This window comes from Leiobunum rupestre, chromosome 4 (genome assembly GCF_980474605.1).
Source record: "Leiobunum rupestre chromosome 4, qqLeiRupe1.1.hap1, whole genome shotgun sequence".
Classification (NCBI taxonomy): domain Eukaryota; kingdom Metazoa; phylum Arthropoda; class Arachnida; order Opiliones; family Sclerosomatidae; genus Leiobunum; species Leiobunum rupestre.
The window spans coordinates 60,699,525-60,711,710 of record NC_143387.1 but is presented as its reverse complement, the minus strand read 5'-3'; the positions used below and the strand labels follow the sequence as shown (position 1 = coordinate 60,711,710).

General features: G+C 35.5%; 2 protein-coding genes across 2 annotated transcripts; both read right to left on the bottom strand.

The window, feature by feature from the left end:
* Positions 1-2,793: 2,793 nt before the first annotated feature.
* LOC149948597 (uncharacterized) lies at positions 2,794-5,627 on the bottom strand. The gene is made up of 4 exons (XM_090173644.1): positions 5,468-5,627; positions 4,790-4,841; positions 3,856-4,536; positions 2,794-3,104 (listed from the first exon to the last, which is right to left on the bottom strand). The coding sequence occupies exons 2-3, from the start codon at positions 4,815-4,817 to the stop codon at positions 3,869-3,871; spliced, it is 696 nt and encodes a 231-aa protein (XP_090029770.1). The 5' UTR covers positions 4,818-4,841; positions 5,468-5,627; the 3' UTR covers positions 2,794-3,104; positions 3,856-3,868.
* Positions 5,628-6,863: 1,236 nt separating this feature from the next.
* LOC149948596 (GPI ethanolamine phosphate transferase 1-like) lies at positions 6,864-11,400 on the bottom strand. Its single transcript, XM_090172212.1, has 23 exons — positions 10,943-11,400; positions 10,655-10,875; positions 10,489-10,595; positions 10,307-10,431; positions 10,121-10,248; positions 9,945-10,061; positions 9,750-9,850; positions 9,542-9,690; positions 9,378-9,456; positions 9,237-9,316; positions 8,960-9,153; positions 8,727-8,902; positions 8,484-8,668; positions 8,371-8,421; positions 8,227-8,308; positions 8,056-8,164; positions 7,899-8,001; positions 7,738-7,825; positions 7,571-7,669; positions 7,442-7,497; positions 7,294-7,369; positions 7,120-7,236; positions 6,864-7,058 (listed from the first exon to the last, which is right to left on the bottom strand). The coding sequence occupies exons 1-23, from the start codon at positions 11,170-11,172 to the stop codon at positions 6,879-6,881; spliced, it is 2,853 nt and encodes a 950-aa protein (XP_090028338.1). The 5' UTR covers positions 11,173-11,400; the 3' UTR covers positions 6,864-6,878.
* Positions 11,401-12,186: the final 786 nt, after the last annotated feature.

Below are 12,186 nucleotides of genomic sequence, written 5' to 3'. Positions count from 1 at the left end.
CCTGAGGTGCGCATAAAAATTTCCAACAGACAAAAAGAAACAGCAATAGCTCTTTCTATAAAATAATATATACGAATACATGTATAAAAAGTGTTATTTAGTGGAGCGCTTCCTAATATTTCCGTGTAGAGGGTCTCGTGCGTGCTCAACAAAATCAAAAATATTCACGCGCTCTCTCAAACTTTAACTGCACGATGAATCTAGCGTAATCACGTGACCTCTCGTATTGCATATAAAGAGCTAGTGGAATTTATTTATCGGAAACATGCAGGGTTCACGGTCGTGTCATTTCCGGTTTATACTTTTTCTTACCGGAAGTTAGGAACGATTGCCGTAACCTTTCTAATACTTAGGTTGCGTGTACTTTAGTTGGTTTAACCCGTACTTAAATCTTGTATTGATTGACTTTTTTACCATCTTTAATCCCCTGATATAGACAACTTCTGCATTTATTACGTAACCCCTAAGATATTAGCAATATAATCAAATAAAACGCAACAATTGTATATAAAATATACTTTATTGATAATCAAGATAAAGATACAAAACAAACTTACCAATTTCTCATCCATCAAAGTCGATAAATGCCAAATTACGCAACCTAGAGACGGGGAAAAAAGACAAACCGACCAAGGAAATAACCTTTGATTTGCTCTCGATCCAAATAAATCAAAATTTAGTACAAACATAAGTTTATAATATATGCCTAAGTGAGTCAGTTCGTCGAAATAACTACCGATGTTGAGTAATGTGGAATTGACGTCATACCGTAAACGAAAACTCCTCTAGCACGATAAATACGCTTATCACGCACCAATCTCACACCTCGGCCATTCTGCCAAATTAACTGGTTCAACTGACATACTTAGGTGAAGCGATTATAGACTTATGGTATAAGTGATCTTCTTCGTTGTTGTTATGTCCTCAAAGCTTCGATTTAATCAATATACGGAAAACATTGAGCAAAGTATAACCCCTATCAGGGTTGCCACAAAAATTTTAGATTCAAATTCCCTGACTATTTATAGAATTTCCTCGACTTAGAGCAAAATTTTAATTTCATATTTAAAATTACCTTCAAAAAGAGTCCAGATCAAATTGAATTCCCTGAATTTTTACAAATTCCTAAAAGCCCCTAACCTTTCAGGCCCATTTATAATTACCTGCCGCGTGGAAACCCTGCCTATGGCTTTCCCAATCGCCAAGGTTAAGAATTCTTAATTCACCCCGAATTTTGAAGTTGCCCTTCCTCGACCCATTAAATTCCGTAAATAAAACGATACTGTGTACCTTTAAATGGGGCTCACAGGTGCCCAATTGGTCGACCACCCCTTTGTTACGCGCAAGGATTTCTATACATTATTAGAAATTAACCGAAATTTAACTAAAAGCTCACTATCTGTTCTCCCAATTAAACGGAAAGATTTTCGCACTATCGCATTTAACTGGTAAAATATATCTTCATGAATATTTCTCCTTTAACTAATGTTATTTTTAGTTTTCAGAATACAAGTGGCGAAAGAGTTTCACGATTACCCAAATGATGGTCCCTGAAGAAACTTGCGGGAAACTATTTAATTATTTTTCATCTTCGTAGAACCAGTATTATTTTAATCAGACTTAATTGAATCACTCGCGTTACCCCCAATACTAACAAGTGGCGTAGACAAGAGGGGTTAAAATTTTAACCTCGCTTGGGTATGTCCTCTACTATGCCCCTTCTCGCCCCCCCCCCCTCCCCTCCCACTTGAAATTTATTCTGACCTCTACCCTTTGAGGAATTCTTGCCTACGCCACACTTATCAAGAAAGTGACCCGCATCTCTGAAACTTGACAACACAAAATTTGATAAAGGTAGCTACTTTAGGCTGAAGGCAGTCAATTTGGGGGAATCCACTTATTTTGCCATATATTAATACCGACCTTGGTCTTGTCAATTGTTAGTTGAACCTAGGAGCAACAAACACACCACACAAGGAAAACGCAACAAGTCAAAAGTCGTGAATTTTCTTGTGTACATTTTTCATTGGTTAGACGCTTTAGCGCCTGCTGCCGTCGGAAGGGGAAAATTCGGAAATAGTCTTCCCCATCTCCGTTGAACGCTCAGCGTAAAGGCTCGTCCAATGAAATTTGTACACAACACCGCGTTAGCGTGTTTAAAGGCTAGCTTTTGTTGCTCCGAGGTTGAACAAAAACCTAATAATTTTTTAGTTTTCGAAAACTAGGTAGGTTTAAACTTTAAAACGTTTTAACACGGTAAAACATGCATTGTGAAAGTTCTAGGAACTGAAGCCAAAGTTTGCGTTAGTAGAAAGGTAGATATTCAGGCGGTAATTTAAGGCGTGTCACTGGTATTTTTACGAATAGTCTGGGATTGAGGGGTAAAAACAGGTTGTGCGATTGAGAGAGATATGTATATAGAGAGAGAGAATAAAAACGATTTCTTTTAACCATAAGAACTGGCTCGAAGATCCAGTAGTTCTCTCCCATGTAGTCAGTCACGTAGAGCGATTCCATTGGCTGTTCAAAGAATGGTAGTTAATGCAGCAGGTCGAAACATATTTCATATAAAACTCGGTACTCCACATGTATCACTGATCTAATCTAAGCTAAATAGTTTATCAAAAATTATCTATTTGTTCCTGCAAAAGTCTGCCCTAGATAGTTTCAAAATAGCACTAACTATCGAAGATTTTAAATTGAGGAATTTAAAATTCAGATACAAATTAACTGAACGTAGAATCAGGTTTAACTCCTACAAAAAATTTCAAATAAAGTTTGTGAGACGTTAGGTATTTGGACCACGAAGTAGTTATTTTTATTTTTCACAAATGAGGGTTTTTGAAATCTTTTTAAATGAAAAACGTGATGATATATACACAGGTGATTAACTAATGTATGGAAATACCATACAACAAGTTAAAACTATTGAAAAATGTAGACAATGTTAAGCTGAATATTTTTTTAACGATTTAAGAAAAAATTATGGTTGAAACCCTCTTTTTAAAAAAACTGACACTTGCGAGATGGAACCATTTTGATATTTGACAAGCGTTGGTTTTGTTTTTGGCATCAGTTTTTGTCAGTTGCAGTTGTCGAAGAAACTAAGTTGAAGAGAAAATATCAAGAGTATAAAAAACCTCTGTTAAGCTGTCGAAAGAGGCTTTTTTTTAAATCCACTATATATTACATATAAAACGATCAACTCTTTTTCAACAGCAGTTATTTTTTTTTCAGTGTCAGAATTGCATGAACTACCATTCCAGTTTTCATTTTGAAGCAGTCAATGGTTTTACATTTTACGGGAAAGCGTCTGAGGGGGATCGAGATTTTTAAATTTGATTCAATGGAAGATTTTAAAACGATGATATCGGAGCCAGTCTTATAGTTAAAGGCGATATCGTAGATGTTGCGATTTTATAGAAGGTTACGTTTTCAGGGGAGGGGGGCTTTCATTTAACCGTAGCAACTGTACGGATGGACGCCCAAGGGCTAGTGAGAAAGTTTGTCAATGCGACGGCGTTTTGAAACGCTAGTGGCGCACAGCCGTATCTCACTGGAATCAAGAGTTCGGTAGTGGCATATATAAATGCGGTTTGGTGACACTGAGCGAGAAGTTCATGCAATGATCTGATGACAAAGATCATCATCAAAAATGTCAAAGTACTAAATGTATAAATACGAATGGCAGTTAAATAGAAACAAGTTTTTTAAGAGCATTTGAGGGGGGGAGTAAAACCTTGAGGCGATCGACGATCGGGTGGCATGCGTTAAAGCAAGCCATTTTCTCAAAAAAAGGTCACTAATTTGATGATAAAATGGAAAGATTGTTTGGAGCTAGAACATTTATCTTACATGTCCATTTTCTTTAATATCTGGACGAAATTCCGGATGGCGAGCGACTGCGATAGCTGGGCATTGAGCTCTTGTTGTAGTCATAGGATCCCATGTTGTCAAAGCCACCGGAACGGTCATTGGAAAAGTCTCGGGAGTTGCCGTCGAATCGGCCACTACCCCCTCGCGAGCCTCCCATTCCGCCTCCTCGGCGATTACCCCAGTTGCCGCCACCACCAGAGTTATTGCTTCCAGAATCGTAACTGGAACCGTAACGAGGGCGATCTCCACCGTAGCCGCCTCCTCCTCCTCCACCGCCGCCGCGCCCTCCGCGGAAGCCACCTCCTCCGCCCCCGCGACCGCCTCGCCCGAAAGACCTGCCCCTGCTACCGCCTCTGTCATTGCGGAATCCGCCCCCCCTGTCTCCTCTTCCTCCACGGCCCCTGCCTCGAGGCCTGCGTTCGCGGGATACTTCGACGCGTAATCTGGCACCATTGATGGTGACGCCATTCATTTCTTTCACCGCTTCGTTGGCATCGTCGGTATTGCTGAATTCGACGAAGGCAAAGCCCGGGGGGTTTTGGGCTACCCAAATATTGTTCAGCTTTCCATATTTGCTAAACTCTCTATCCAAATCTTCTTTTCCAAGGTGATCGCCGAGTCCACCGACAAATATTCGAGTGCTTTTCATGCGATCTCCATCTACAAATGCATTTTAGTAAAGTTAACGCTACCTAGACCCAGGAAATCTCGCTTAATTGACGAGTTAAATTCAAAAACATGACCCTAACTTAAAAAAAGATCGATTTAAATTTAAGTCAAATGACAACTCTTAGAAAATTTATCTTTAAATTAAATTAATTTAAATACTATTCTTTTTATTTATAATATAAAAAAATATTTTAAATTTATCTTATAAACTTTTTATGAAGTGGTATCAAAAATTCAAACGTACAATCGCCATCATCTGAATGATTACTCATGGTTTAACTGTAGATTTGGGTTACCTAGAAGAAATATGAAAATACTAAGCGAAAGTACTTCAGCAGTTTAACACTGCTCAATAATAATGAATTGTCAACAACGTATATCAAAAGAATAAGTTTGATTTGGTGAAATTACTTAAACGAAGATTTAGATTTTAAGCGCAGGTACAGGCAAGGATATAATAAATAAAACAATTATTTTACTTCCCCCTAAAGGAAATTATTAGATTACATGCAAATTAAAATTTGAGAAAGCGTTGTCCGTGCTTGAAATAACTAATGAAAACTAATATAGCTAATATTATATTATATAACCTTTGCTCTTAAGTAACAAAAATATAAATCTAATTAATTTAAATAAGTTTCCTAACAAATAGATTTCAGTAACTAACTTAAAATATAATTAACTAAATAAAAATGCCCTTGCCTTTTGTCTAATGCACCACCGCCCTTACAAGGCCTTGACAAGAAAAAGGCGCTTTTAGGCCTATTTCTTTGTCTGCACCAGTTTTAGGCAGTCGATGCCGCCATTGCCACTTTTGGCACAACACCGACGTTGTATTTTGCCGACAAAAATTTCAATTTCCCAGAAAACATATTACACAAATCTACCCCAAAAGTATTTAAAAGGTTAAAAAGAAACTCACAACAGTTCCAAGATTAGAAATATCGTCTCCTAAACGGTTTGTTACCTTACTAAAACTTTTCTAATTTGTAACAAAATCTTCCGGCTTCTCGACTGGTTCGCGACAAGAAAGAGAAAGAACGCCGCTTAAGCAGTCTTCCTCGTTTAGCGGAAAATTGGGGTGCCAAATGCCACGACACGAAACTACTACAAAATAACACTACTTTAGTAGTAAGAGAGACACTACTTCCATCCATTGGTTTAATTGGCTCGAATGGAGGGTATCACGTCCAACCACGGACTCTCAATAGTATACTTAATCCCAAATTATACTACATTTTACTACTATGCAGATTTAGTGGAACCAATGATAGCGCGATGCGGCCACATTTATTGTCAACCGCCCTTATTCAAATGATACGAGTCCTATGAAATGTGTAAACCGGTATTTGTTCAAATGGTGGTTTAGTAGCATTTAAACATTTTCCAACCACTCAATCTTTTTATCTTTCAGATATAAAAAATTAAAACAAGGTGCCTTCTAGCCTGCTTTTAGAAAGGACTTGATAACGACTGAAATCAGTTTCTTAGATTGTACTGGTTCAAGGAGTTTTAAAATCAACAAACTGTGTTATTTAGCAAGAGAGGCTGTCTGTTAAGCCATCAATGTGGCTTTTCCACAGACTTATCTGGAAAAACAGAGGCGTATACATGGAATGTCAAACAGAATACATAGATACATAACAAAAAAAAACAATATTATAAAATTCCATATTACTCTACACATTAAACTATATACATGTATGATATGTGGGGTGAGAACATGCTTTTAATGAATTGTGACTAGTGAACATGCACATTTGAAAATGCTGAAGAACAACTGAAAAAAGCCAAACATAGTTCCCATTTTTCCTTCCAAAATTAAGGAGAAATTCACAACAAAATCCCTGTAAAAGGAGGTTATACATTTCTAACATAGGAAAATTAAATATTTTATTTACTGATACAGGCTGTAAAGCGAGAGTAGCTTATGTACAGCCTTGCAGGGATACAAGATATAGGTGTGAATTACCATTAAGAATAATTGATAGTATAAAATAAAAACAAAATAGAGTAGGGATGAAACGGTTTAGAATATAATATGATATATAAGGCAAACAGCGATAAAAATAAAATAAGACAATCTGATTAGAGCTGAGAGATGTGTTCACGAACACTTCGGCAGAAAGTCCAACAGGTAGTGTTGTTGAAAACCTCTTTTGGGAGCGAGTTCCAATTCTTTATGATAGAATATTCCCTTAAAGGTTTATTGTAATTTCCTGTTGGTGCTTAATCCATAAATGCCAACAGTGTTTTAACGCATTTTAACATTTTTGGTGTTGCCATACACAAAGAAAAATTTAATAGGTTAAAGGGTATTAATTTTTTATTCTTTACAATACATGTCGCTTTAATCTATAAATAGGAATTTTGAGATGGGTGGAAGTTAGAAGCCAGGCTAGTCCGTAGAGTAAAGTTAAAAATAAGATGGTTCCCATCATGATGACATAATGGCTGATTGACGTTCCAATTTCAAGCCAACTTCCGTTATCTTTCACCATGAAAAAGAAATTCTGAAAGAGAAACCATAAATTAGACCACATACTATTAATTGCAAATATTTCAATAATTTACCAATGCCATTAAATCAGAAAATATCAAAACCAACATAAATAAGGCTTTAGTTGGAACTTTAATTGTGATGAGTATCGCTCTGAAAGCGCAACTGACCAGGAGAAATGGTATCATAATCTAAATTGAGCAGAATTGTATTATCTTAATTTTAAAATTGATAAGTTGCCTTTTTACTTTGATAAGAAGTAAGAAACCCATAGTAAATGGACTAAAAATTGTTAAGAAACAGTAAACACTGGTTGGTTCAAAACTGAAAAGGATAATAAGTTCACATGTTAATATAATAACTAAATTTCATTTTAACAAAACATTCATGATATACCTGTTTATACTGGCTATATTTCCAATGCCATAAAATGCGTAGAAGATAAAAAATAACTAAGTACAAATATATTAAGGAAATATATTTAGAAATTCAATGACCACAATTTAATAAAAACTAAAAAGATACAAATAAATAAGCTCTTCTTAGGTCTTCAGGACCTATTTTTTGGTCAGCGGTTTTCCGTTGAGGAGTTTGGTATTCACTTTGGAATGTGACATTGTGTAACTAGATCAAAATTATTGAGTACATTAAAATATTTTAATACAAGTTTTATATGTATTAATTTAAATTACTTCAATATGAAAATGACTAAGTTGATGTTCAATACACAACCACAGAAACATTAGTACACATAACCCTAAGCAAAATAATCCTTCGTGCCTTGATAATAATTTCCATGTTAAGGAACTTGTTAAATATCAAGTATTAATCGTAAAAATATGGATAAGGATACGTAATAGACATAAGTAACACGGCCGCTTGTAAAGACGTGGCTATGTTTAATAGTCTTGTTAGTAATGAGACGGACCCAAACAACGGAAGGAAAAATGAAATTCCTGTAATTTTTAAACTTTTAAATTTAGGAAAAAAATATATATAAAAATACAAACCTAAAATGGTCCAGGATATCAATTGGCACCAAATAGGCAGCCCTAATTTTGAGGTAATGCTAGTTGAAGAGGATTTAACGATAAATGTTGACAACCATATAATTAAAACCTACAAATCAAGGACATTCGTTAAGTTATTATTTTTTTTCATTTGTTGGTTTGACCATTTACTTGTACTCCAGTCAAAATCACAACGTGGAAGGGTTCTCTTCTTTGGGAATCTCTCCAACTTCTGACCAATCCAATCTCTTTTCTTTTAAATTTAATTTTCATCCATAAATCTTTTAAAAAATGCTCAAAATTAACGGAACATACCGTTTGGCACAAAACGCTGCTAATAGCATTGTCAACCAACCAGATAAAGTTCTGAAATTTTAATTTTTAAGAAGTTAATAATAACAACAACAAAAATATAAAGTAATACTAACACTATATTGTAGTTTGAATTTCGTCCAACTACTGGAAGCATTGGAAATACTGCCATGACTAGACAAGCAATAAACCAAGATAAAACTAAAATTTTACGCGATTGTTTGAGCTGAGTGAACAGCGGCCAAAATGCTATAGCTATTAATCCAACGGTGAATAGCTCCCGATAAAAGAACGATACAACCTGTAAAGCAAAAGCATAAAAAATATGATAATTCCTTAATATTAAAAAGGTAACTTACAAGCAATTCAACACCTATTATGAGTATTAGTCCAAAAGCAAAAGTTTTCAGCCAATTTTCGGTATGGGTTAAATGAGAAAATAATTTTTGAGCAATATCCCACTTCAGAAATACTTGCATCCAGAGAAAAATGGGTGTCAAGTAATAGGCATAGTACATAATTGGAGACGATTGTACTGCGCAATCATAGTATATTAGAAGTATTACTTACAATATTTCAGTAATATAATTACCATAAAGCATTGATATGACCAGGCCCGTCAGGAATGTAAAGAATATAATAGTTTTAAACTTTTGCCAAATTTTAGTTTCCTTGATTTTTGGTCCTTTAGATTCGAGAGTAGAATGCATCAAAACTGTGTGATCTTTAAGAACGATTAACATCACGTAAAAAATCCATCCAAAAAAGCTCATTAATACCGCAAAACTAAAAAAAAAAAAAAAAAAAAAAGAGTTAAAATATTTAAATGCACTTATTTATTTCGCGAAGATGTGCAAAAATATTTTTACCATAATGTAAATCTATCATATTTCTGATAATAGATAAACCCTTTTAACGCCAAATTGATTAACCTCAAAATGATTTGAATCTGAAAATGCAAATATCAAATTTTTAGTCGCAGAATTATATTGAAACAATAAATATTTTACCGAGTCTTTAAATCTTCTCTGTTTCATAACAGTGGATATCATTTCAAATAATTCACGTTCTTTTTCATGAGTTAATTCTCTATAAATTATTTCACAGTATTATATTATTATTATTGACAGTTATTTAAAGTTTCTAAACCATCATATCAATATATAATACTAACTTAAATGGATGGTAAAACATGGAAATAGTAGATTCTTCTTTAATGCTTCTTTTCATATGAAACTGGGCCAGAATTTGATGGCAGTTTAGTAATAACGCATCGGCCCTATGTTCCCATTCTGTATTTAAATAATCTACAGGCAATACTCCCTGAAATAGATCCCAAAATAAGATCAAAATAGCCCTGTAAAAATTAGAACTTAACATACGACAGAATTGACTGGAATGGGTATTCCAATTAAACTAGCGATTAAAGGTGCTATGTCTGCTTGATTTACATCGCTTCTTCTTACCGTGGATAATTTCCACTCTATTATGGATGAAAAATTTTGATTTTCATTAAATTTCTATGATAAATAATGCCAACTGAAATTCTAGATGGAACAATTGTACCACTAGAACACCTTCTGAAAGACTATCAAGATGATTATTCTTTCCAGGGCCTAACGGTTCCCGAATACCAGCGCCCCAGGCTACCAAAGGTGTCCTAGTCTCCTCGACATCTCCCGCTCCGTGCGAACCTAAAATGCGAAAACATTTAGCTTAAAATTAAATTATAACTTTATTTTAATGAACCTACCCCATTCAGTCATTCCATGATCAGACGTTAAAATAAACACTGTTTTTTCATCATCAAAATATTCATTAACAAGGTTGACAGTTTTTTCGATTATACCATCTACTATTTGTATGCTGTCATAGTATTCTCTATAAAATTGAATTAATGAAACATAAAAATTTTGAAGATTTTACTGCATTTCCATACTTTGATGACGGTTTATAGGCATGGCCGATAGTATCCAGGCCTAATAGATGCATAAAAAATATAATTCTGTCTTGTTTTATCATGTTAGACAATGTAGAGTTTTTTGGCACTTCTTTTAAAAAGATCTGAAATACAAGTTGGTATAATATAAATTATATATTAATAAATGTCAAATATTTTACTTCAAATTTTTCCATCACCCAAGTGTCAAGCTTCGAGGGATCCTCACTAGCAAAATCCTCATCATTGGAAGAGTAAGTAGATGTAAAAATATGCTTTATAGAAGGGTCTGTTGAGAAATACCATTCAGATGAATGGTTTTTTAAATATATATTTTGTTTAAATTACCCTTTGAAAATATATTTAGTATATCAGGGCTTCCCCAAGACCATGTGTATCGTGACTGATTGAAAACTGAGTCAAAATTTACTGGGTTTTCCTTCCAACCTTTTGTGACTGCACTAACGTCCTCGTAAAAACCAGCAATTATTGCGACATGACCAGGTCTTGACTCTGTGGGTACCCTTGTGTTCGAAATACCCCAACATCCATTACTCAGAGCAATATTTCTAAAAGTTATCAACTTTGATTAAATATTTATAAATAATACATATTAATGATCAGCGTAAAACATACCTAACATATGGTGCTCTAGTTAAGCCATTCTCATCCAACTCAAATAACCTATCTGCTCGCAAACCATCAGCCACAAATAAAACCAATCTCTTGGCTGGCGGAGCTGTTGGTTTGCCCAGTTCATAGGATGTTAACCCATGTAAAATCGGAGACCGAAAATAGATGTCAAAAATTGATGCAAAGAGTAGCAGGTGCACGCAAAGGCCTAAAACTGTCACAAACTTATCCATAGAAATTATAATAAAATATATAAAAATGTATCCATAATCATAGGAATATGCACCTGGCTCGCGTATAAAGATACAAATAATGAAAGAAAATGTAAGGTAAATCGAAAGATGCTCAGGAGTACTCTAGAATCATTTAAGATTTTATTATACAGCATGGATCAATCATTGAGTTGGGAATATTAATCTAGAGATCCAATTAAATCTGCTCCCCGCGAAACCGAATGTGCCGTCAGAGTGCCGTCTCCTCAAAAAAACACGGCCAACTTAGATTCACTGCTACTCGCACTAGAAGGCCCCCCAGCTTTATTTTCCTCCCATGTTAACGACCGTATGAGCACGGCCAACTTTGATCACGCGCTGTTTGCGCTACTACGGCCAACACATTCGTCGAAATTCCGCGAGCAAGGATTTTCCCCCTATAAACTGTACTATAATGTGTAGGAGTTCAGCGCCACGCTCGGTGGTTATATTGTCTTCAATGTAAAAACTATACTAAAAAAATAATCCGCTAGGGGCGCTGACGTCATACACATCTTTTGCTCATAGGTTAACACAGAAACATCAACGAATGAGATGGCCGCTGTAGCGCGAGAGATGCGCGAGAAATCAAAGTTGGCCGTGGTATGAGGAAAAGCCGATTTACGCGGGAAAATTCCGCTTGGCGCGTTAGGAACCGGGACCAGAGCTGCCAGTTGGGCTCTTTTACAGCCCAATTGGGCTTCTTTTTATGTCTACTTGCGGGAAAAAATGAATTGGGCTGTTGGGCTGTTTTTTGGGCTACTTTCAGAGGTTTTCGATAATATCAAAAGTGGATATAAAACAGAAAGTCTGGGAGGAAAAGGGTTCGTTAGCTTTCTCAGTGGTTTCCTTCAAAAATGAGGAGCTGTTTCCCCTATACAATGATTGAGCCAATCAGGAACGACTCTGTTACGTTTGGCCTATGTCTCATGACGTCACGGTCAGAGGAAATAGTTCAGATGGGCGATGCTAGCTAACCTAGCGGTAAAACCAAGA